The 25,719-nt window shown below is 42.3% G+C and overlaps 2 protein-coding genes across 3 annotated transcripts; both read left to right on the forward strand.

The window, feature by feature from the left end:
* Positions 1-2,853: 2,853 nt before the first annotated feature.
* Positions 2,854-4,611, forward strand: uts2d (urotensin 2 domain containing). 2 transcript variants are annotated; one of them, XM_071202986.1, is made up of 5 exons: positions 2,854-3,209; positions 3,449-3,553; positions 3,635-3,672; positions 3,920-4,007; positions 4,131-4,611. In XM_071202986.1, the coding sequence occupies exons 1-5, from the start codon at positions 3,110-3,112 to the stop codon at positions 4,157-4,159; spliced, it is 360 nt and encodes a 119-aa protein (XP_071059087.1). In that variant the 5' UTR covers positions 2,854-3,109; the 3' UTR covers positions 4,160-4,611. The 2 variants fall into 2 exon arrangements, with proteins under 2 accessions (XP_071059087.1, XP_071059088.1); XM_071202987.1 differs by having other exon boundaries at positions 2,857-3,209; positions 4,134-4,611.
* A 1,356-nt stretch (positions 4,612-5,967) lies between these two features.
* On the forward strand, positions 5,968-25,357 carry LOC117445541 (slit homolog 2 protein-like). Its single transcript, XM_071202976.1, has 3 exons — positions 5,968-6,076; positions 6,303-8,370; positions 23,022-25,357. Exons 1-3 carry the CDS (start codon positions 6,058-6,060, stop codon positions 24,745-24,747), a joined length of 3,813 nt encoding a protein of 1,270 aa, XP_071059077.1. The 5' UTR covers positions 5,968-6,057; the 3' UTR covers positions 24,748-25,357.
* Positions 25,358-25,719: the final 362 nt, after the last annotated feature.

The following is a 25,719-nucleotide window of genomic DNA, read 5'->3' on the forward strand; positions in this document are numbered from 1 at the left end:
ATCATCAAACTTAAAGTTGTAGGTCAGAGTAGAAGAATACATTGTTGTTAGCATTAACTGAATGACATTCTGTTACAGTTAATCAATGAGAGTTTCAGGGTTTTTTAAGTTGTAAATATTTTTCAAAAATAAACATTCATGACTAAATAATTGAGTTAAGTGAATACAAAACAAAAAAACATATTGGATATTACTTATTAAAATCACAACATTTAGCTAATATGCTTCATTAGGACAGTGTGGGTGTGACAGAAACTGAAACACTGCACAAACGTACATCATGCTCAGAGCTGCGATTTGAAACCTTATAGGGACCTAGAAAATATCACAAAATGTCCTGTTTATAAATAATTTTTTTAATTGGGAAATTATGCCACAAAAATCCATCCAAAATGAGAACATTGTACAATAATAATGTATACATCACACATGGCTGAAATACCATTTATTACAAGACATTAAAATCCAAGGATCCTCACCAAACCTCTTTTCATCAGCAGTCATGAATTCTTTTGTTTTGAAGAGTAAATTATCATACTTCCGGTAGAATTCTAGCTACAGCTGGTTAGTTTGATGCAGCTCCAGCCTGCAGGTTCAGCTGCAAGAAGTCATCTTCAGCACAAAGCAACGGGGAACACGCCTCCCTGGGCTATATCTGATCAAAAATGAATAATGATGCCTTGAGGGTGCTGCAGGTGGCTTTAGTTAAAAAACTAGAATGTAATAGAAGTAGAATGACGACACAGGTTGGTACCTTATGTCTGTCTGAATAAAGCACATCTGTGCATTGCAAGCTGTCTGTAGGCTCTTCCTGCTCTCTTTCTCTCTGCCTCTCTCTTCCTTGTAAAAGTATTGTATACATCATTTTTATGTCTCACTGTTTGGGAATACATAACCTCGGGTAGATTGCAGTTAGGTCTACTGGTTATATGTTGGACATTGATTTCATGATGTAAATGAAAATCAAATCAGCCAAAGACAAAAAGAAAGTCCCTTGTAACTAGATAGAAAACTAAGCAACCATTGATTTCCCAATATAGTTTTATACAGTTGTTTATACAATCATGTGAGGAGGTCAGGTCAGTCTAGCTCTGTCATACCAGGGGCTGGACTCTTGCTGGTGTTCACGTTTTTAAAATATTGAATATGGAATATTGAATGGATATTTTTAAACAGTTTTTGGTGATGAGTTGCATTTTGCACAAGATTTTCTTGAATATATTCTATTTTAAAACAATTGGCAGGTGATTACTTTGCCAAAGTCAGTGTGATAGAAATAGAAAATGTACTGACAATAGCCTCAGTAAATATCAACCAGAATAAAGAAGGGTGTGACCAGAGCTTTGTAGCGTTGCAACATTGTAAGAAACTATAGAAAGAAAGGCAGGAACATTTTAACTTAAAATTACATATTTATTCAAACACCCAGTATACAGATAAGTAAAGACGTAAAGAGATCACACACTGCTCTCTCGCTCTTTCACATACACAACCGATTATATGAACAGACTCACACACACAGTGTCATGTGATCTGACAGCAGCTGTTATGTTAATGTAATTACTCCCTCTAGTGTTCAGCTTCTCAGTTTGCAGTTGTGTATAACACCTGCACTTGTCTGTTTCCAATTAACTATCTGTAGTTTGCATCAATTATAATGAACTGGTATTAGTGGTCCATTTACATGGCCTGTCAATAACAACGCCCAGTGACAGTGCCCATGTCTTGCTGTTTGTTTTCAGTGACGTATCATGAGGTCAACATGGCCCTGACCTTTTTCATTTATTAGTGGACTGGTTTAGTGCGGGACAGGATTGGTGACGTGGCTTCAGCCCACCCATCATTCACACAAAAATAGAAACTCAAATTGGTTGAACCGTTTGCAAAACCTTTCAACTGATTAATCATTTAGAGAAAGAGCGACACATTGATGCGTTTAGGTGTTTATTACTTGATATTATAGGGTTGTCCTAAGATATTGCAAACATAACTGTGATATATATAAACAAAAAAGTAATATTAATATAATTTCAATAATACACATATACTATTGTTGCTTTGCTTTGTCTGATTTTCCCAACAACCCCACATACACACACATTTAGACACAAAAAGACAATAACACACAATAAACAATCAAGCTATTACATTTGACTGAATGCGTTATCTATTTTTTTCAAAGGTTCAAAGATATTGCAATCAATTTTCTATTGTTAACTCTTTTGGACACAATATTCATGTGAAAATCTGATATTGTGACATTTGACATGGCTAAATATTTTTGTTTGATGATTGCAATTGCTATCATTGCTATATACAGTATAGTATTTTCATCATAACACAATAAATGTCCTGATTAATCTATTTCATTTTACTATATATGACTCAAACTACAAATGTAATGTAATGTAAGTCAAGTCTTAAGGGATGCACAGCACTTTTCACAAGCCAAATACACTAGTTGCCACACCACGCAAGCACAATGCCTGCTGCTCTGGCAGATATGAGATGTGATTTCCTTGATGCGCAAAATAGACTAGAGTGACTTAAGAGGTGTTGGGTAGTTGGCTTGGCCGCGGTGATGGATGTTCCTTCAACTCCGAATCAGTCCTGAAGCCAAGATTGAGGAGCTCATCTCCAGCTATGATACACTTAGGGACTAAATCAATTTATTTGCCCCCTTCATTTCCCAGACTAACACACTCCCATGTATCTATTTAAAGAAGCAATTCAAGTAAAAGAAAAATACTTGCAAGTGCCAAGAACATCCTATTCTGGTCTCTCATAACCAAGAGGCTGATTGATACCTTCCTCTCTCGGTTTGATTTGCACATGTCAGAGTGATGTAGGGTTATGGGCCACACCTACAACGTCATATCACATCACCGTATTTCTCTCAGACCCTCAATGGTCCATATGAAAAGGTGGCCTATTGACGAAACCCATGATGACGAAGAATTGATTTAGTACGCAAGGGGCTGACTGGCCACTCCTCCTGGCCCCCGAGGATAAATATATTGACGGGATGGACCCAAGGCAGTAGATTCCTTGTATTGCTTAAAGAAGTACTCAGAGTGCAGCAATAGTTTGGGATCTTACAATCAGTACTATGGATAGAGTTACAGTTGTCAACTACTGCTTAGGACTCCTGGGCTTGGTACTACTGCAGGGAGTGCTAAACGTGCAAGGACGGAGCATTTATAACCCGGGTAAGTGTACAATAATGGTATTGTTTTAGGTCTCTGCTGCATATATTTGAAATACTAGAGGATGCTGCATGCACACCTTAGATGAGTGCCATTGGTGGTGTAATGGTTTAGCTTTTCCAATGTGCAACAGGTTAGGAGATGATGCCTGACTATGATATGGGATGGATGTGACATTTCCTGTCTATATTTGTGTCATATTAAGGTTGCTTAAAGTTGTATTTTTCTCTTTGTATGCACAGGAAACCATGTTTTTAATCCAAAAGAAGACACAGATCCACAGAGCAAGATCCTTGCACTGTTACTACACAAGAGCTTAATTCCTGTTGAGAAAGATGACCCTTTAGGTGAGAGATGCAATTAATTGGTGAAACTAATACAAATGCATGCCTTGCTTTGATAATGACAACTGGTTTTCCTATTTGCAGGCTTTGAGCTGACCAACAAATTAGCTGAATTAGAGGAGGTAAGAACATTTACAGATTCTTCCTTGAAGTAACTTTTGGAAAAATGTGGAAAGAAATCAGGATTTAAACCGTATAAACACCTTGAGTTTTTTGTAACTGTATGTTATTGATATATAAAAACAAGTGAACTCAGAGCAGATATGAGACTACCTGTTACACTACTTCCTTGCAAGTGATGGGTGTATTGATACTGCGGTGACGTCTACCTGCCGTGGTGCATTTAATCACTCTCATCTCTGCTCGTAGCTGCGGGCGCTGAGGGAGGATCTGGAGCTGGAGAGGGAGATCACAGCCAATTTGGCAGAAGGAAAATCCTCTAAGAAGAGGGGTGAACGTGAGTTACATTTAGTACTTCTGGGTTAAAACGTAACATCCACTCCATTACTATTTGAAGTTAATTCTAACCATTGTAGTTTTAATATTTAGCATGTAAAATGAATTTATCTTCTTTCGTCAGCAGCTTGCTTCTGGAAGTACTGCGTCTGACACGGATGCAAGGGGAGGAGGATCACTGTGAAATCTTGCTGCAAAGCCCAACATAGCCTTAAGACTCAAATCACCAGTAAAATAATCACACTGTATTTATTCTAGCAATATAGATTTGTACCATAATCAAGTCATCAATAAACATTTTCACCGCACCGAGGTGCTCTCATGAGAGATCTAAGGACTGAGGCTGTTCATATTTAACCTGTAAATAATCAGCTACTCACTGGAAATACTTGAGGGTCAGATATGACAAAATGTACTTGACTGCAAAGACATAGTAATATTTTCGTAGGGATTTGATTTGCTTACTGCTCGTGTTTATGTCGGTCTCTTGTGGCAGAATTTGGCACAACATCTTTTGTACTGCTGCCAACAAACATCACATCTGTCACTGCTTTTAGAAATGCACTGCTGTTTATTTTACAAAATAAATACAATTATAATGTGAATCTGTGAATCTGTTATTTGAAAGTCTTAAGAGAAAATGATTGGAGATGAGTGGGTTGGAGAATGGAATTGTTCAGGTTTGAGAATTGTTTGCATTACCTTTCCAGCGAAAAAAATACGACTGAACCACTAAGAAAACATTTTAACTATTGAATCTAGTATTAATCTTTATTTACTTTAGATATCAAAAATGTTAAACAGTGGATATAAATGCAGTGAAGGGATGTGGCAAATGTTGCACATCTGTGGGGAGGGGCAGATTACTGCACAGTAATTAAACGGGGTCTTTTGTTGGGAGGTGTTACAAAGCTGAGTCACAGGCTTAGTCTTGACAATAGGAGAGCTGCTGTGAAAATAACTGAATCGCACCGAAACAATGAGGAGAGGAGATTTCCGGGAAACCAGACTGAATATGACGCTCAGCTGCATTTACAGCTGCATTAAAGAAAGTGTTGACTTTGCTCTGAGCCAGTGAGTCAATGCAGTGATGTTTACCAATATCTACGGTATAGGGATTATAACACAAAAACAGTTTGAATCCTGAGCACTTCAAAAGTAAATTTCTATTGACAGGAAAGAAATACATCATCTCAGTGAGAGAACAACTATTCCCAAAATCAAACAGAATACCTTCTATGTGTCTCTAAAACTAACACATACACGCTGAGAGGTGACAGATTTAAAAAGTGCTTCTATAGTTGTGAAATCTACACAAATCTGAAACTAAGTGAAAGTGTTCATCTGCCCCGTCACACTACATGCATCACATGACACATAACACCATGACTGACCCGATACAGGGAAGGGTGTTATCAGTTTCAGTTCCACCATATGTGCCGGCACAGTGGGCTCAGGCCATCCTGTTAAGATAAGTCTACAGGAAATGAGCCAATATGTCACTCATAAGTTAGCAGCAAACAATAATACGTGCCAAATGTTTAACATTTCCAGGCAGCCCAAGAATAGAAATAAAAACTCCCGCAAAAAGTTAGCACATAAGGTTAAGGAGAGTCAAACTGTCCAAAGTCAAAACAAAACTCACCCTCGTCAAGCAGCAGTACGAAACTGTCTTTTACAGATGCTGTCAGTAAAACAACAATTTAAAACGGAATAATTGTAAATATACAAAAATGGTTACAATGGGTCCAAAATGTTTGTAGAATTCTCAACGCTGACTTGTCAAGTAAAACATGGGCACAATGATAGAAGCCTAATGAAATGGGTCATGGCCTACAGCAAATATTGTTATTATTTTCCATGTCTATGGCACCGGGTTCATTTGAGGTTCGGGCAGTATAAAGGATGTGTGCTGAGATGGGTGACTTGGGCGGTTATTTTGGTGGGTCGACCTTGATCTTGACAGACAGGATGCTCAGCTCTATAAGACGGCCCTGCAGAGAGGAGCAGCACACATCACAGCAACATCATCACACTGTCAACAGGCAATCATGGATTCTCTCTTCAGAGGTTGGTGGGTTATTTGAACTGGCTTTTGACTGTCCTTTAAGAGAAATAGTAATACATATACTTATAAATGTTTTTCCTCAATATTTTTATATTTATTTGTCAGGGATTACATTTTTTGCTATAAACTTGATCGAAATGTAAAAATCATTACTGCTGAGGTAATGACACATATTTCATTTCAGATTGAATCTCATGCACCAAATGTGTCTTTATTTCAACGTTGCAGGCACCCTGTGGACCATACTCATCCTCTTCACACTGCCACACCTCACCTGCAACATGCTGTGCCCCGGCAGCTGCCTGTGTAACAGTATGGGTTCCGTCAAGTGTGTTGGCGACGCCATCACAGATATACCACATAATCTGCCCGTCCAAACGTACCTGCTGCAGCTTAATGGCACTCAAATGAACATCATCAATGAGCGGAGCTTGGCTGACAAGGACCTGCTGTTGCGTTTTAGTCTGACATACAGCCACTTACATGCTATCCATCCCAATGCCTTCCACGTTGCTCCACAGCTCAAGTCTGTCAAGCTGTCGTCCAACAATCTCTCTACCATCTCTGCTCGGGTCTTCAGTCCGTTGGCGACACTGGAGCAACTGTATTTAGATGGGAACCAGTTGGAGACCATAGCTCCGGATATGTTTGAAGGACTAGTTAGTTTGCTGTATCTGGACCTGAGCCGGAACAAACTGACCAGTCCTGCTTCAGATGTTTTCGATGGACTGACCAAACTCACCTTCCTGAACATTGGCAGGAACTCCATAAATAAGCTTCCACCAACCATCTTCCACTCCTTGACTAATCTTCTCCAGCTCATGATCTATAACAACGACTTGGAGGAGCTAGAAGCTGGGATTTTTGATAAACTTGTCAACCTTGTGGAGCTAAAGATCCACCAAAACCAGATTACCATCCTTCCCCCTCAGGTATTTTGGTCACTGAAGAACCTTAAGACCCTCACCCTCTCCTCCAACCGACTTCAGGCTATCCCAGAAAAGACCTTCTACAACATGCCAAAGCTGACGAAGCTCACCATTTACAACAACCCGCTATTATCTTTACCAGACCAGCTAATGGGTCACATGCCTGATATGACAGACTTGTATCTGTATGCTACTAATCTCACCACTGTTCCTGGAAATGTGTTCGCAAACATGTCAGGACTTTTGAGGCTTAACTTCCATTTAAACGACAAGCTGAGGGAGTTGCCTTCGGACCTCTTCTGCTGCCTTCCCAAGCTCGAGAAGCTGTCATTGAAATCCAACGACCTCCTTTATCTACATCCCCAGCTGTTCTCCGGACTAACCACACTTGGCATACTGCTTCTCAATGACAATAAGTTGAAGAGTCTCCCAGATAACATCTTTCAGGGCCTTGGAGGGGTTTTGACAGTTGATTTGAAGAATAACCATCTCGAGACTCTTTCAGGAGATACTTTCTTGTCAAATTCAGTTTTGAAGGCTCTTCATCTGGGTGGCAACCCCTGGGACTGTACTTGTAGTATTAGAGGTATTGCAAAATGGATAAGAAAACATCAGCATGTTGTTCTTGACGGACAGGATGTGATGTGTCATAGTCCTGTGTACCAAATGCTCCGTAGCATTGGCTCTCTGCAGGATGAGGAATTCAACTTTTGCGATGCTAAGATACTCAAATCAAGTTATTTGTTCACCACACAAACACCAGTTGTTGCTTCAACCACCACAATGCCCACCACAATGCCCACCACAATGCCCACCACAATGCCTACCACAATGCCCACCACAATGCCTACCACAATGCCTACCACAATGCCCACCACAATGCCTACCACAATGCCCACCACAATGCCCACCACAATGCCTACCACAATGCCTACCACAATGCCCACCACAACATCAGCGACCACTGAATGCACTACCCAACAAGTCACCATCCTTACAACCACTCCAACTACAAAACCACCACCCTCCACCATCTTATCCACAATGCTCCAAACTCCCACCACCAACGAGCCTAACGAGGAGTTTCTTCCCAACACCGAGAAGCCCTCGTCTCATTACAAGTCGGCTAATTTCTATGACACACTGTTGATTGAAGAGGGGCCGGAGTTTGTTCACCACAACCTTCACAAGGGCTGGGTGTACGTGTGGTTTCTGCCCTCGAATGCGGCCTTGACCGGGCTACTCATGTTCTGCTATATCCTTCTTGTGGCTGCAGGCTTGTTCCTCATTTTTGCTGCCGTGTTTTGCATGTATCGCCTCAACAACATCATGGATAAGCTCAAGGCTCAGTGTGCACATCCTCCAGAGTAACAACACAACCGAGATAAGATGTCCTTTTTCAGAGGACGCAGTCTATGAAAAACACTCTTGGGGATAGGTTTTGTTGATACTGTGTTAAGTTCAAAAGCTCATGTGTAACCTTAATATAGTCTGAATCTAAATAATGTGACAAATCATAAGATGAAGGGATTTTTACATATCGAATAATTAGACATAGATGATACAGTTTTTTTTATATATACAATTCAGTATGTTAGCTAATATAAGGGATGTTAACTTATAAATGTTACCACTCGTTTTTTTAATAATTGTATACAATTATTTAGACCTCTAAAGATTGGTCAAGCAATTAATCAGTCAATACAAAAAAAAAGCCATTTATAATATACAAACAGTTATTTAAACAATTAAAGAGTATGTTTTAGTTATTTCTCTATGAGCTTGTCCAAACGTGCTTGGTGTTTATTTTTGGTGTCTTAAATGACAGTAAATCAAATACAGTATATGGCTTTTGTAATGTTGATCTAACAAATCAAGCTATTAATAAACAGAACTTTTGAAGGTTGCCACAAGCATTTTATTTACCATATTTCTTGTTTTATAGACCAACTAAAAACAGTCAACTAATCAGGAAAATATGGAGCAAATGAATCATTAGAAATACAATGAGTGGAACTAAATGAAAGTCAAGCCTTTTCTTTGCTATTCATGTGTATTCATTTTTCATGCTAAGGTCTGTAATAAATACTAACATTAAAAAATATGTGTTAAGTCTTACATTTTTTTATTTAAATCAGGCAAAGTTGTTAACAAGTGATTTGTTTCCCTCTAGGGGTGAAAGCATCAAACTGCATGGAGAGATATCACAACATTGTTAATATAACTTTTAAGTAATCAATTTGATTAAATAGTCATTTTTTCCAATGTCTTTCTTTGAAACCCGGTCCATTTCCTGGCTGTAATATGAGTTAGCTGAACTTCTGGGCCAATAAATCATAACTACATGCTGTTGTGTGGTAAAAACATTCATAAACTTGTGCCAGTGCACGAGTCGTATTGGAGAGAGCTGCTTCTGTAAACATCTCTCTTATCTGAGTTTCTCATCCTTAGTTGGGAATGAGGGAGTAATGTGCATTCCCCAAATGAATCAAGTCTTGGGGACTGGGAAGCATTACAGAAAACAGGAAGGTCTGATTTAGTCCTGTTTCTCCACAGACTCAGCGAGCAAAATATCCGCTAAGATGACTTTCCCTGTAATTTCACAAGTCTCCATGATGAAACAAAACCACAACAATGTGCACACAGTGTTCATTCCCTTTTTTAGACCAGCCCAAGATCACTCATAACACGATGTACTCATAGAAGTTAGGAACAAGATTGAAAAAAACTTTTCATAGTTTTCAAGTTTTCATACCAATGTTTTTAAAGATAATAGGACCTTTTTAAATCTCACTATAGGCTGACGAAGAAAATGCTTCACTGTGGTACAAAATTGCTTTGAAAACCCGCACAAAATGACAGCGGATGCCACAAATTCCACAAGGAGTGATTGGACTTTAAAACAAACTGCAAACAAAAGAGGATGAATAACTGAACAGCACCCAAGTTCATCGCCATGGCAACGGGTGATTAGGCCTTCCAGTACGCTGAGCTCACACAACAGTGGGCATACACACACACATACACACTTCCATATACACACACAGTGAGAGAGAGAGAGAGAGAGAGAGAGGAAATCATACTGCAAGGGTCAAAGGGAATATTTTAACACATTGGAAAACAAGTGGAGTTTTTTTAATCCACCCTTTTATTGTCTGTGATGAATTATCTTAACCTGTTATTCTAAGGGATTTTCCAAAGCACATCTTTAACTTGTTCCTGGCAAAATAGCTGGCTTTACAGCAGAGCGATTAACCACTTAAGTCCAATATTTGACAGTAAAAGAGCATTTTGACATTTACAAAGTATAATTTAAGCCAAACATTTTACCCATTACAGCTACATGTAAAAAAACATTATTTTTTTCCAGCTTGTTTTCATCTAGTAGATCAGTTCTCTCATGAAGTTCTTAGTACAGTCATGATCTAGTTAGCTATGTTATTATCAATTTAAAAAGAAATGTGGATGTTGGACATATAAAGCGGTTACTGTAGGCCTACTCTTGTTTCAGTCCGCTCTTCATTCTTCAACTCTTGCTTATCTTGCTGCAAAACTACTGGAGCAAAGCAAATTATATTTAAGCCAATTTAAAGTTTCTTATATGTGATGTTAAATCGAAGTATGAGAGTTCAAACAAGGAGAGAAAAAAAAAGTAAACTGCAATATTACATCTTTCCTTATCAGTCTGCTGACTGCTGACCTTTTGACTCAGATAAAGACACTGAACATGAACTTCTGTAAGACTGCGTGACGATTCCTGGTTTCATGGACAAGTTAGATTTTCTAACAGTGTACAGGCTTATGTGGACCGTAACAGACAACAGACGCTGTCATGTGATCTAACTCCTGCTCCCCATAGCAGAACATATAGCAACAATTTCTTCTGACTCAAATGACAGGAAGGCTTTTTTATATAACTCACGTGTTAGAGGCAGCTGACATGACTGTCAGGCTTTATATTGCCTCGCAGCTGACAGATTGTTTGCTCACCCACTGGTAAAAAAGTAGCAGCCTTGAAACAGTCCACTTTATCTCCAATTCTCTGAGAGAGGAGCACGTGTTTACATTATCAAAACATGGTTACATTTTTAAAACATGTGGATCCAAACTTTAACCTTTAGTTTAAAAGATAGATTAAATGTACAGTAAACAGTTTAGATTTTCCTAGATTAAACATCACATTTGTATTCTGTTGCCCAACGTGTTTAAATACAAAATATAATACAGTATTATAGATCAAGGAAAGTTACTTTATTTTCGTATATTTACAGTAGGCTACTAACAGAAAATCACCCTGTTTACAGTATTCATTTCATTTCATTTCAAACCTTTATTTAACCAGATTGGTCCCATTGAGATCATAGATCTCTTTTTCAAGGGAGACCTGCATGTTTACAGTATAAGTATTGTGTGCTGCAGTAACTGACAATACGTTAAAACTCCACCCTCACTATCTGTCTATTGCGGAGGGGATTTTGTTTGTCAAGTTGCTGTAACAGATGGAGTAATTTACTGCAACTGAGGAATGTTAAACATGCAGAACACTTGCTGCTCAGCCTCCCTAGTCCCTCCTGCTGATTTATAGAGGAACATACAACTCATTTTAGCATCAAAGCTAAATCCTAATAAATGTACATGAACGGGTTGGGAAAATAACAACATTTAAGTCCTGTACGCAGGGACTTGCACGGCTGAAAAATAAAATGCAATTATTTATTTTTTATTTCGGATGTTTTAAAACAAATTTAGTTTTGTATCATAAAGATAAAGCAACACTTTTTCAGAATAAAGCAAAACTATGAGTTTAAAAGAAGAAAAAAACTGAGTCAAGCAAAATAAAATAAATTTCAAAAATAAAACTATAAGTTGCGAACAAATCATTTGTGTAATCATGTAAACTATAAGTCTTTTTTCTTTGTTTTAACATAGGTTTTTGTTTGCAGTTCTTGTTTCTTCTTTCTCAATGATCAGACCTTTGCTCTCGCTGCAGCTTTCTCTTTTGCGCTCCCTCATTTTTTGTTTGAGATTCTGACACAAACCTCCCAGGTGGGCGGGACTTTCAGGGGTTCGTCCCCATTTTGAGTGACAGCCCAGTCCTCCAGTGATTGTACAGTGCAGGCAGCTGCGGTGCGGTAGCTAGCTGAGCGTGGACAGAAGACCCCCAGAAGAACCAGCATTTCAATTATTATAATACTACAAGTGAAAATATATGTAAGTATTGATAATTTGTGTTGTTTGTGCTATACATTCTGTTTCTTTATTAAGTGAGAAGTAAAGCTGTGCTATGAAAGTTAGCTTGTGCTACCTTTAGATCCATAACAATGCAAGCTAAGTAGCCTAACAGTTAGCTACATAGCTAGCAGTGAGTAAGCGTTCAGACACCGGCGCACACACTCAAACCGACTCGTGTGCCTGACTCTACCAACAGGTTTTCATGATTCTGTTTAGATATGCAATTATAAACTACTTATGCAACCATAAACCACTTATTTTATTAACACGCTAATTTGATATGAAAATCAATGGAGGCTGAGTTAACTTTGTAGGAAAACCTACCGTCCATGAGCTGTGTTTTATTTGTTAACTTCATATTTTTACATTTCCTAAAACATTTAATTTCCTCTCATATTAACAGTGTGGATCATTGAGACAGCGTGGCGTCCAGAGTCTTATCCCGTTTTCCCACTTCCTCTGAGGGGACAGCACGGAGGCGGGGCATGAAGAAAGAACTGCACCAGCTTCATCCACGCTGGCGTTACTGTTATCACTGGCTCAGTGTCATTTCATTTGACCAAATGTCTTTACATATATTTATTATTATCCACCTTTTTGTTTTATGTCCTTTTATTTAAAGCATTCTTTGAGACTTCATCTTCTGGTTCAAATTTCAATAAATGTAATTTGTATAATCACTCTTTTGTCTTTATTCTACACGAAAATGTTAGAGATTCCATTCAAATCTGTTGATTATTCATATCTTCCTCAGGCTAGGAATAGTATGTCGAATTTTTTCATTTTTCTCACAGGATATAGAATGAAACAACACCGGTTTTATCCATTGTGTATGAATGCTTCAGCTCTTCAGACCAACATAGTAAGATGTGAGCATGTTCCTAATTGTGTTGGTATGCAACCTAGGTCTGGTCTGTTTAATAAAGCAAATCTGCCACTTTTATATTGCAGAATTTGTTCAATTAAAGCAGTCTTTAATTGTTTGTCCTAAACATAGCAATATATGCTTTTGAAATGTAACATGTCTTTGAAAAATAATAGTATACCGTTTATATTGTGTATCACTTTTAGCTTAAAAATACATAGATGTGTTTTTTTAATCTATAAAATAAATAGACAGACACTTTATCAATCCCAAATTGGGAAATAATTTAACAGCAGCAGTGTGTTCAGGTATTAAAATATTTAAAGTTGGAATAAAGTATGAACTACACATCACAAGTATAATGCACTGCAATCCATAAAATAAGTCCGATATGTTCATGAAAGCTCCCCAGGAGACACCGACACTAACGTGGCCGAGTGGACTCCAGAGTTTGCTGCATGAGTTGCACTCATAGGTTGCACTGTATGATCTGTGGTATAGTGGGCTGTCACTCAAAAGCGGATTAGCCAATGGGGACACACCCCTGAAAGTCCCGCCCACCTGGGATGTTTGTGTCAAAATCTCCCACAAAAAATTAGGGAGCGGAAACGAGAGAGCTGCAGCGAGAGCAAAAGTCTGATCATTGAGAAAGAAGAAACAAGAACTGCAAACAAAAACCTATGTTAAAACAAAGAAAAAATACTTATAGTTTACACAAATGATTTGTTCGCAACTTATAGTTTATTTTTGAAATGTATTTTATTTTGCTTGACTTCGTTTTTTTTCTCTTTTAAACTCATAGTTTTGCTTTATTCTGAGAAAATGTTGCTTTATCTTTATGATACAAAACTAATCCCATATTCCCCTCCCTCCGCTGAAATTATGAATGTAAGGCGTATAGTAGTCATAGATAACACGGCATGGGTCCGTTACAGTTTGTTTTCATCTGGTTTCAAATAATAAAACAAATAAACAAAGTCTTGGCTTTCAGAATATTAAACTTGTTTCGGCAAATTCAGATGATAAATACAGCTTTGTAGCTTGTAACGGCATAATTACAAGCGGAGAATGGAGTAACTTGACGTCACAGCAGGCACAGCCGGTGTTTCCCCGGGAAACAAACACAATACACACACACACACACACACACACACACACACACACACACACACACACACACACACACACACACACACACACACACACACACACACACACACACACACACACACACACACACACACACACACACACACACACACACACACACACACACACACACACACACACACACACACACACACACACACACACACACACACACACACACACACACACACACACACACACACACACACACACACACACACACACACACACACACACACACACACACACACACACACGAGCTTCCCCAAGACCAGTAATCCAAACAAAAATATCTTCCCTCCATACTATTTTGATCATTTGCTTCACTAATCAATCAGATCGATGGATTCCAGAGATTTTTCTCAAAAATGATTCCGTAACAGTCAGTGGGCACCACTTAACAGCCAATCAGAATGAGAATATGTTTCACATGTGACTTATTCAAATTGCGAGTGATTGAGTGACAGATGAAGGTTGTTTAGGAGAAAATGTCGGAGAAGAAAAAGTTTGAGAGTGGCGCTCGGAAAAGGAAATTGTTGAGGAAAAAGGAGTTTTCATTCATAACACTCCGTTCGATGTCTCACTATGGGATGCGCCTCATCGCGGAGCAAACAGAAGCATCAATCGCATTACGCCAATCCCGATTGGCTGGTGATCTTGACGTCAGCGTCAGGGAATTCACCCCCTATAAGTAGCTTACGCCACGACGCGTGCGTCATTCAAACACCTCTTCTAGCTTCAGAGCACATCTCTATAGTAGCCGGACAAGCTTAACGGTCCACAGACTGAACCCAAATATCCATTTCGGTCGACGGGCGCTCGCCGGCTACTCCTTCTGCTTTGCAGAAAGACGGTAATACTAACGCCAGTTAGTATTGAAATCGACCTCGCCCTTCTCTTCCGCAGAAAGTAAGGTAGGTCTGATTTTTTCAAGCTAGCAACACACCTGTTGCTAGCTCGCTCCCTCACTATCGACACCACGGTAGCGAGGACGTTTTTTATTTTCTCTTCCCCACGGAGGAGGAAAGGATTAAAGGAGCATACAGTCACACCAGTCAGTATTCTCCGGGAATAAAAGACCCACACCGTCCTTTTCTCCGGATTAAGGACAGGGTGGTAACACCTTTTTCTCCCAATTTACCTGTTGAGAGCGGGTCCTCTCCACGCCACGAGGCGAACAAGATGGACGCCTCTCTCCCTCACACCAGAGGAGTCAGGGACTCGGTGGCTCGACTCTGCGGATGCGGGTTGAAGATCTCGGGCACAGGCACACACCAGGTCTGCTCGTCCTGCCTCGGGCTGGAACACGCCCAAAGCGCTATCAACAACCCCGGCTCGTGCGGACATTGTGTCCGCTTCACCGTGAAGAGCCTCCGCCGACGGCTAGCATGCCAAGCTAGCCTGTCGGAGCAGGACCCCCCCATATCCACTGACCTGCCGGCCGGCAGTCAAGACGCGGGGGCGTCCGCCGCAGAGAGTGAACCCCTCTCCGTGTCGGTCTGGGGCTTATTGTCTGCGATGGCTGCAGAACCGGAATCCCGCGCCCTGGCAGGCCGGGACCCGGTGACGGCAAGACACGCGGGAACGGGACCCCACGCTTTACCGAGCTGGGGCTCCCGGTTATACCTCACCATGGTCTCACCCGCGGAGGATGTCCTCGAGCTGGACTACGATGAGGACGAAGAGGACGCCTCGGTGTTCCTCCTGTCCGAGTCGGATGAACATGAAGAGGACATCTTCATGTCATCGGCTCAGGCTGCAAAGCCTGGAGCGAGGGCTGCTCTCCCGGGCGATAGCACACCAGCTTCGCCCTGTCTGAGCATTGACCTGCAGGCCGTGTGTAAACACGCCGCGGCCAGACTCGACATCCCATGGCCTGAAATAGCCAAGGAGACCTCCAGGTCCCGCTACGAAGGGAAACATTTTCCCCAAGCAGCGCGGACGAAGAGGCAACTCCTTCCGGTCTTCCCGGAGATGTTGGATGAGGTGTCGGTCTCGTCGATGAGGTGTCGGTCTGCTCCGCATACCGCCCATGGAACCGCTGGTAGCGGCTCACCTCCTACTGAGGATGGGCCCGTCACCAAGCAGGAACCGCACGCTGCCACCAAAGTCGGACCGATTTCAGTCGACAATGACTGAACGGTCCTACAAACCCGCAGCGTTGTCCGCCAGAGCCCTGAATGTGTCCTCACTGCTAACCGCTTACCAAGCGGAGCTCTGCAAGGACCTGTCGGGTAACCCGGGGGCAGCCACTCTGGATGAGATGGCAGCGGTCACGGACATTTGTCTCTGTGTCCAACGCTGCGCCGTCCAGGCCACGGGCAAGGCAATGGGGATCATGGTGGTGCAGGAAAGAGCGAGATGGCTCAACCTCACCAACCTCCCAGACCGTGAAAAGGAGGATGTGCTGGATATGCCCATCGTTCCCGAGGGAATTTTCGGCTCCGCTCTCGCCTCCATGCAAAGGAGGTGTGAGTCGAAAAAGAAGGAGGACGAGGCACTCCACCTCTGCCTCCCTCGAAGGGTCCAGCCGCTGCCTTCGCAGCAGCAGTCCTTCGCAGCAGCAGTCCTTCGCAGCAGCAGTCCTTCGCCCAAGATGCCTCGAACCCTGCTCGGTTTAAAACACCGAAGACGCAGAGGTCGCAGCTCACCCGAGTCCCCAGCCCAGGCTGGAGACGAGGGCGAGCTGGCCTAGAAAATCTCCGGTTCCGGCTGCAGCTCAGGCGCAGCCAACCCAGAATTTCGGCCAGCAGTCGAGGAAGAAGAAGCGAGCGGCATGACAGCCCCTCCTTCTCCCCTCTGTAACAGAGCTGGAAGTCCACGGTTCCTCAGCTCTAAATGTGTTCCCGCCGCCTCGAGAGATGCCTCAACACCATCCTCAAGTCCGCACAAACATATGTCACACATTTGTTGATTTTTCTGTCATGAAACATTTGCCGCTAACGCATCCATGCTTCAAGCCGAAGGCGCAGCTCAAAAAAAGGCTGATTACAGGCGGGTCTGTGAAGGCACCACCGCCACGCGCATGCGCAGTGCCGGCTGGGGTTGAATGAATACAGAGTACTCCCCTTCGGTCTGTCTCTCAGTCCAAGGGTGTTTGTACGATGTACGGAAGCCGCGATAGCCCCATTAAGACAACAGGGTATTCGCCTGGCGACCTACCTGGACGACTGGCTGCTTCTCGCACAGTCGGAGCAGGAGGCTGTTACGCAGACACATGTCCTCGTAAAGCACCTGCTCAACCTGGGTTTCATAATAAACACAGAGAAGAGCATGTTGTGCCCCGCGCAGACTATACTCTTCCTGGGTTTACGCCTGAACTCGGTGCCCTTTTCAGCTTGCTTGTCAGCGGAAAGAGTGAAAGCTTTCAGAGCTTGGCTCTTTTCCAGCTGCGCAAACATGTTCTCTTCAGATCATGCCTGCGATTGCTGGGGCTCATGGCGTCAGCCATCCTGGTCGTATGACTGGGACGCTTACACATGAGGGAGTTTCAGCGCTGGGTGGCCGCCCTAAAACTAAACCCCGCGCGCCATTGTTACTGTGAAATGCGTAATGGCACTGCGCCACTGGCTGCACCCGACTTTTCTAGTACGAGGTGTGCCTATGGGTGCTGTCCTTTCACGGAAAGTGGTCACCACGGACGCATGTCTGACAGGTTGGGGAGGTATTTATGAAGGTCGTCCGGTGAGGGGTCTCTGGAGCAGAGACCTCCAGCGGGCGCACATAAATTACCTGGAGCTTTTAGAGGTGTTTCTCACCCTAAAACGCTTTCTGCCTTTCCTCAGAGGACATCACGTCCTCGTGAGGACAGACAATACGACCACAATATCGTATATTAACCGCCAAGGGGGTTTGCGTTCTCTCCAGTTACACACACTGGCGCGCAAACTGATCCTATGGAGCGCTAGACGTCTCCTCTCTCTGAGAGCGACGCACGTACCGGGAGTGATGAACTTACACCACTTTATGCAGACTGGACTCTACATCCAAGGATTGTGAGCCAGCTGTGGGTGCGTTACGGCAGAGCCGCGGTGGATCTGTTCGCATCAAAAGACAACGCTCAGTGTCAGCTGTTCTTTTCGATGCACGATCTAAATGCACCGTTAGGCGTGGATGCACTCGCGCATGATTGGCCCCCGGGCCTTCTGTACTCTGATACCCCCAACTCTGGCCAGAGTGAGAGAGCAACGTCACACACTTATCCTGATAGCTCTGCACTGGCCAGCTACTGGCTAGCGGAGATATATCAGCTGCTGTGCGGGCAGCCATGGCAGCTCCCACTACGCAGGGACATACTGTCCCAAGCGGGGGGGGCAATCTTTCACCCACACCCAGAGCGCTTGGCTCTATGGGCCTGGCCCGTGAGTGGTACAATCTGAATACAGTGTGACATGAAGCTGACCCTGGCAGCTGCCAAGCGAGCCAGTGGCACTCATGCGTTATCTGTACAGTCTTCATGCACCCAGGGCAAACAGAGTGTGGTTGAAGCCCAACCCTGCCTTTATCTTAAGGCGGTTGGTTCAGGTACCACATTTGACATTGAGGCATCCTCCCCGCCACTGTATTCCTCCGGGGAACAGCGGCCGGATTTGTCGTGTCTAGCCCGTGCTTTACGCACGTACAGAGACAGATCAAGGGTGCTTCGTCATAATGACCAACCCCTTGTGTCCTGGGCTAACCCTTATAAGGGCAAGCCTGTTACTAAGCAACGGCTCTCCCACTGGTTTGTGGAAGCAATTGCTTTGGGGCCCATACGAGTCAGAGTTCGCAGGCACCCTCGGGTCCGCGAGCTCTTTCGACTCAGGGTCTGGCTGCATTCTGGGCTCTGTCCAGGATGTCTCCCATCCAAGACATTGGTGCGGCGGCGAGCTGGTCCTCGCCGCTCACTTTTGACCGCCTCTTAACAGGCTGGACGTTCTGCTCCCAGTGTGACTCAAGCAGTGCTGGGCACCTGGTTGAGTCAGAGCTCTACCTGTTAAGTTCTGGTTGGTTTGGTGATTTTCGAGATAAGCTCGTCTGACAATACGTGAGCTACAATTTCCCATAGTGAGACATCGAACGGAGTGTTATGAATGAGAACTATAGGTTGCTTACGTAACCCCAGGCCTAAGAGTAACATGAAGTGAGATGTCTCACCAGACGGCCCTCCTTGCTATGGTGAAGCGAGAAGAGGTGCTTATTTTGAATGACGTATGCGTCGTGGCGCAAGCTACTTATAGGGGGTGAAAGATCACCAGCCAATCAGGATTGGCGTAATGAGATTGATGCTTCTGTTTGTTCCACAATGAGGCGCATCCCATAGTGAGACATCTCACTTCATGTTACTCTGAGTCCTGGGGTTACGTAAGTAACCTATAGTTTCGAGACAAGCAGCTATTACAAAACATGTAGAAGCTTACAGGTTAGAGGAAGGACAGATGAATTCTGTACCGAGCGGCAGCGGTGCCGGCCGTGGGGCCTCGGAGCCATGTAGGCCGTCTGGTTCTGATAGCGATGGAGTAGCGGGAGAGGAAAAACAGCCCCAGGGCCTGATGGCAGGTTAAGGCGGGCTTGCCTGTACGGGAACATTCAGAGGCAATACAGTGTTTTCTGTCATCTTGCTTGATCACTAGAATGATTTGGTAAACAATCTAGTTTTTAATTTTAATTCTGTCATTCTCATAAACCCAGAATTGAACAATACTAAAAAGCTGTTTTTTTAAACTTATGTGACTAAAAAGTTCTTTGAAGGTTTTGTCTTTCTCTGAATCACCCTTCACTCATATCATTACAAAACTGTAAACATCCAAAATGGAATCATTGGCTTACCATGATACTGGGGACGTCACATCAAAACTATGCGAAGCTGACAATTACAGTTGCACACCCAGACAAAAAGGCACGTACATACAAAACAATGTCACACAAAAAGACACCAGCTCTATCAACCAAACCAAGTATTACTCTCCTTATAATCCTAACCCATAATATAAATATAGTTCTTATTATTGAAGGAATACAATGTTATGAAATGATTGAAAACATATGAATCACCTAAGCAAAGATCACTTATCTTCTTACATGTATTCAAACGAACACAGACAGCTGTATAGTATAAACGCAAATCACCAGAGGGTGGGGCTTCCCTTTGCGTGCTTGATCCCCCACCACCACATTTAGCAAAAAAAACGTGAGTGTGTGAGAGGAACAGAGGGGGCAGGGGGTTACAGCTGGGACGCTGAGCAGTGCAATGAAAGCCTGAGTAAGAGGACCTGCAGATTTCATGAGGTTAGGGCAAAAAACTGAAAACTAGTTGGTGAGGGGAATCGAGTGATGACGAAGAGCAGGAAAATGTGATGGTGTGTGAGTTCAGACGGTGCTGGAAACTTTCATCCGACGATTTGTGAAACTGAGGAGGAAGGGAGGACGTCCATAAAAGATAACCACACCAACTCACTGTCAGTCTTCACTCAATCGTCTGCCACTACCGGAGGTAAGTTCTCTAAAACAGGGTGACGAACTGTACTGAGATAGAAAATGATCTGAACCTTACTAAGAGAAGGATAGCAATCAGTAAGTTATAACAGCATTACGCTAGAGTAATCTATTGGACTTCTACAATACAAGCTTCTGTACACAATTTAACCTGTCTGTATTGTTGTGTAAAGTACAGTACTGCCAATAGGATAAGTTTGCTTGAATTTAGTGACATTCTTTGTGTTAAATTTTATTTTTATTTTTGGATACCTTTAGACTTAACACTATGTTTCATAAAGTAGTAATCATAAACCTTTTAAATAAACTTGTAATCAAGTTATGTGGCTTGAGTGAGATTCTCTGGCAGAACTGTGCCCCACTTTGCTAGTTCAGTTTTTTTCATGACAAACAAAGTCCTGATCCTTCAGCTATGGCTCAGGGGGGGGGGAAATAAAGCAATTAATGGTGAACTGGAAATGCTTAAGCCATTACACAGTGCTGCAGAGCATTCCAGGTTGTCTAAGTTGGGAGCAGACAGAGGGTTCTGTTGGACTGGGATGTTATACTACAAACTCATGAGGAAACATGGTTTATGAGTGTGTTGATGTTGTGTCTACAAGCAGTGATGCTAGAATGTGTCATGTGTCTGAAAAGTTACTTAAGTTGCTTAAATCCATTGTTCCTAATGTTTCCCACCTTAACATAAACTGGGGAAGGGGAACTATATAAAGATAACACATTAGTAATTACTCAATTCACAGCTAGTGTATTCAGATTCACATCCCTGTTTTAAATGTTAACTTTGATTATTCTCTTTCACACAAGAAAAAGGGAAATGGTGATAGTGATGAAAACATTGGGTGTTGCCCCATACAACCTAATTTGAACAAATGAGAAGGAATGCTATACCAAATGTTTAGGGTTAAGGTTATTAAAAGTAGCAGTAAGGATAATGGTAAAGTAGGAGTGTCGGTAGGGTTGGGAATACAGAATAACGGGTTTCAAAATAGCATATGCTGTTTTACTAACAATGAGAACATTTTACCTCTCACAGCAGAGACCCATCACCCAGCTCTTAAATGAAAACAGATACAAGTACGAATGTGTTGAAATTGGAAACAGCTGTGACGCAACAGGATGTATTTTATAACCATATCTTTGCTGTGAAGAGGGAAAGGGAAAAGAGGGAAAGACAGAAAGAAATCGTTTTTTGCAGAGCTCATTTGAGGGGCATACTGGTCTCTTTAGAAAGTTACTTCCTTGGAAAGACACTTTCTGCACCCTAATACATCTAAACCACTGAGAAACAACTCATTATTGCCAACCGTAAGTTGCAGAACTTTAAAAGGATTTGTATGGAGAAGCAGGTCATTACGTTGGCAGAGCTTTGCCTTTGGAGCCTCCTGTGCCATAACAAACAGAAAGCCCAGCCCCCGCCACAGCCTCAAACATGTGATGCACCAGAGACACAGAGATCCTTTTGCTCGTGGCAGAAAAACAAACCCCATTTCCATATTCTATAATTGTATACTCTGCAGTTTGAGAATGTAATACTTGACAACATTTGGCAGCACACCTTTTATTTGAGCTAGAAAAATGCTGTTTGAAACCAATTTGGTTTTAATGCCAAATGCTACTAGTCATGGTGATTTACCAGCCAGTTCCATTGGCCATCTTGGTGGGCGATGCTCCAAGCCACAGGCAACAAAGTACAACACTGGAAATGTCTCTTTTTTGGATTAAACAAGAATGATGAGGCATTCAACATGTAGGCAGGTTACTAATAAGAGTTCCTAACACCCTTCATGCAATTATAGTGATGATTGAAAGTTCGGATAACTCACATACTGGCATGAACTTGTGCTCAGCATTAGTCAAATACATGTAGTAATGCACATCCATAAGTTTGGGGTGCATATAAAAGACACATTGCTAAACCATGGGCTGACAATAGTTGCTAGTATGGGTCAAGCTCTCATTTCCACTTAAAGCGGACAGTTACGCCCCTTTCTAAATGCAAATGTCTTTTAAACACCACTTTCCATACCACCATTTGTAACACTGGCATTCTTATAAAAATTAAATATATTGTATCTTTCTTCACACCAGTCCTCCAGAGCTACAGAGGACATATTACAATGTTTAAATAGGTGGAACTAATCCAAGTGACTGGTGGTTAACTGAATTTGACATGTTAAAGATGTTAGTACATAACGTCCATGACATCTTCAAATATACTTTGCCATCTATGTAAAACTGATTCAAGATTCATAACCAACCTTGACTCTAACATAGCTGTTTTCTCTGTTCTAGGTAAAAGAAAATGGACCTGCCCCTGAAGCTTGAAGTGCTCCTTCTTCTCTGCTCTTTCCACACTGTTGTTTGGGCGTGCCCAGATGGATGCTTGTGTCAAGGAACCCAAATCTACTGCAGCGGGCTCTCAGGCTTCCCCACGAGTGTGCCCTCAGGAACCACAGCCACCTACCTCTCCAATTGCAGTATCTACTCCCTGAAACCAGAGGACCTGACTGATTTTTCTGATGCACTTGAGATATTTTTTATGAAAGACACAGTTTTAAGGGAAGTACGCACTGGCACCTTTGATTTATCTCCGAATGTGGGTGTCTTAGGGTTTACTACAACTGAATTACAAGATCTCCCTGAAGCCTTGTTCCAAAATCTTCCGAAACTCAAGTCTCTGAATCTGAAGAGCAACAAGCTCATGGTACTCCGCCCTAACTGGTTTTCCACGTTGGCAGAGCTACAACTCCTTGACCTCAGCAAAAATCTTTTCACTTCTGTACCTGTAGAAACTTTTCACCCTCTTGCTGAGCTGCAGATCCTTCTTTTTTCTGGAAACAATATCAGTCATCTACCTAGAGACACATTCAAGGGTCTTTCAAAGCTGAAAACCTTACGGCTTAACAAAAACTCTCTACAGGAAATACCCCTTGGAAGTTTGGATGACCTTGGAGAACTGGAGGAACTATCCCTACATGACAATCTAATCACTCATCTCCATCAGGATCTGTTCTCCAAGACTTTGAAACTCCAGAAGCTGTACCTCTCCAACAACAGGCTCAGATCTCTTCCACAAGGGATCTTCTTAAACCTGCCCATTCTTTCCCAGATCTCCTTGTATGAAAACCAGCTGGAGAGTCTGGAGCCAGGAGTGTTTGGGCCCATGGCCCTGCAGGAGTTGTGGCTGTATGACAACAAACTGAGTCATGTGGAGGATGACACATTCAGAAACCTGACACAGTTGCGTCTCCTGGTCCTCAGTCGCAACCAGATCAGCTCTGTATCCACCAGGGCCTTCGGAGGGTTGGAGCAGCTTGGAGAGGTATCACTTCACACTAATCTGCTCACAACACTGCAAGCTGGGACTTTCCAAGATCTGCCGAGTCTGGTCAACATTTCTTTGGAGCATAACCTCATCAGCACCCTACCTTTGGGATTTCTCCAGGGCGTGAGTAACCTGGGACAGATAGACCTGCAAAATAACTCCCTTCTCAATCTGCCACAAGAGAGTCTAGATGGGCTCAGTTCAGCAAAGGAGGTTCTCTTGCAGCAGAACCCCTGGAGGTGTGACAGGGATATTCTACCACTTAGAAACTGGCTGAAACAGCACCCATCCAAGGCCAACCAAACGCTTGTGGTGTGTGAAGCACCTTTAAATCTGAATGGCGAGGTAATTGCTCTGCTGGAGGATAAGAACTTCCTGTCCTTCGGCTCTACAGAGGCCCCTGTGTTGACCTCCACGGAGAAGAGGAGGAAACCACAGACTCCACCAGCGAGACTAAGCACTTCCTCACCTGTAGCCAAGACCACCGCTGCCTCAGAGAGTGGCAGTGAGGAGGTCACCAGTGGTGGGCAAGGGGAGAAGGATACTGTTTCTAATGATAACTCAATCATCCTCATCCTCATCGCAGTAGTAGCTACTGTCATCATCAGCACTGTCATCATCGGCTTTGTGTGCTGGAGGAAGAACAAGAGAGGCAGGGGAAATATTGGCCGCAGAAACAAGAACTCTGTGCTGTAGATGAGACCACCCAATTTTAGCAACCCAAGAACTATTAAAGCCAAGGGAAAATGCTAACTGGTTATTGTGGCTAAGTTGGAAAATGTGGAGCCCGGAGTTGGTTTAAGCTTCAAAAGCAACAGAATTCACCACTTCATTTCAATTCAGATGTACCAGCTAAAACAAACAAGTACACTTTTAAAATTAATCAGCTTTCAATTTAAATGATTTTATTTGTAATGAATTTACCAGCCAGTTTTCTCTCATGTGTGCTGTAAAAAGACAACTGATATAGTATTGACTAATGATGAAAACACCACATTGCCATCTTGTGGGCAACATGGACATTTCGGGGAATGTAAGCTCAGATGCTCTGAAACAGTGTATTTCTTATTGCAGACTTAATGCTGCATTCAGTACTTTGTGAAATCAATTCCAATAGTTGCAGTTTGACAATGACTCTTTGTGCTAACAATACTTTTAGGAGACAGGTTTACTTTTTGCAAAACGGCAATCGTTAAAAAATATTTTGACTCGACTGTAACTCAACTCATACTATGGTTTCACACTTAAAATGCAAAATGTTACTATACGTTGAATAAATGCACTACTTTTAGTGGGAGCAATCTTATATTGTGTTTATTATTTACTGCTATTTTGTATTACACTCAAGCTTAACCTCATTGAATCTGAGAACAAGTTATCTTTTATTTACACATTATTCAGGATTCAATATAATTTCAATTACACCGACATATTCTTTTATACATTATATGAAAAAGAAAATATCATACACACAATTTATAATCATTGGTATGTCTGTAATGATGTTGATTAAGTTGAGTAGTAATTCAAACTGAACAAAATAAACTTCAGACTGAGCAGATTTAAAAGTGGTCATCGTAAAGGGAAGGAGGCACAGCATGATATTGCACCATAAACCCTTGTTGCATTTACCGCAATATGTATGTTTTGTAATGTAGTGATGATGTA

Source organism: Pseudochaenichthys georgianus, chromosome 4 (genome assembly GCF_902827115.2).
Source record: "Pseudochaenichthys georgianus chromosome 4, fPseGeo1.2, whole genome shotgun sequence".
Lineage (NCBI taxonomy): Eukaryota > Metazoa > Chordata > Actinopteri > Perciformes > Channichthyidae > Pseudochaenichthys > Pseudochaenichthys georgianus.

What these genes read in the sequence shown, in the direction of transcription:
- uts2d (XM_071202986.1), top strand. Translation starts at nt 3,110, where the DNA reads ATGGATAGAGTTACAGTTGTCAACTACTGCTTAGGACTCCTGGGCTTG. An exon ending in TGAGAAAGATGACCCTTTAG is followed by an intron (nt 3,554 to 3,634) that starts GTGAGAGATGCA and finishes TCCTATTTGCAG; the next exon opens with GCTTTGAGCTGACCAACAAA. An exon ending in AATTAGCTGAATTAGAGGAG is followed by an intron (nt 3,673 to 3,919) that starts GTAAGAACATTT and finishes CTCTGCTCGTAG; the next exon opens with CTGCGGGCGCTGAGGGAGGA.
- LOC117445541 (XM_071202976.1), top strand. An exon ending in CAGTGTGCACATCCTCCAGA is followed by an intron (nt 8,371 to 23,021) that starts GTAACAACACAA and finishes CTGTTCTAGGTA; the next exon opens with AAAGAAAATGGACCTGCCCC.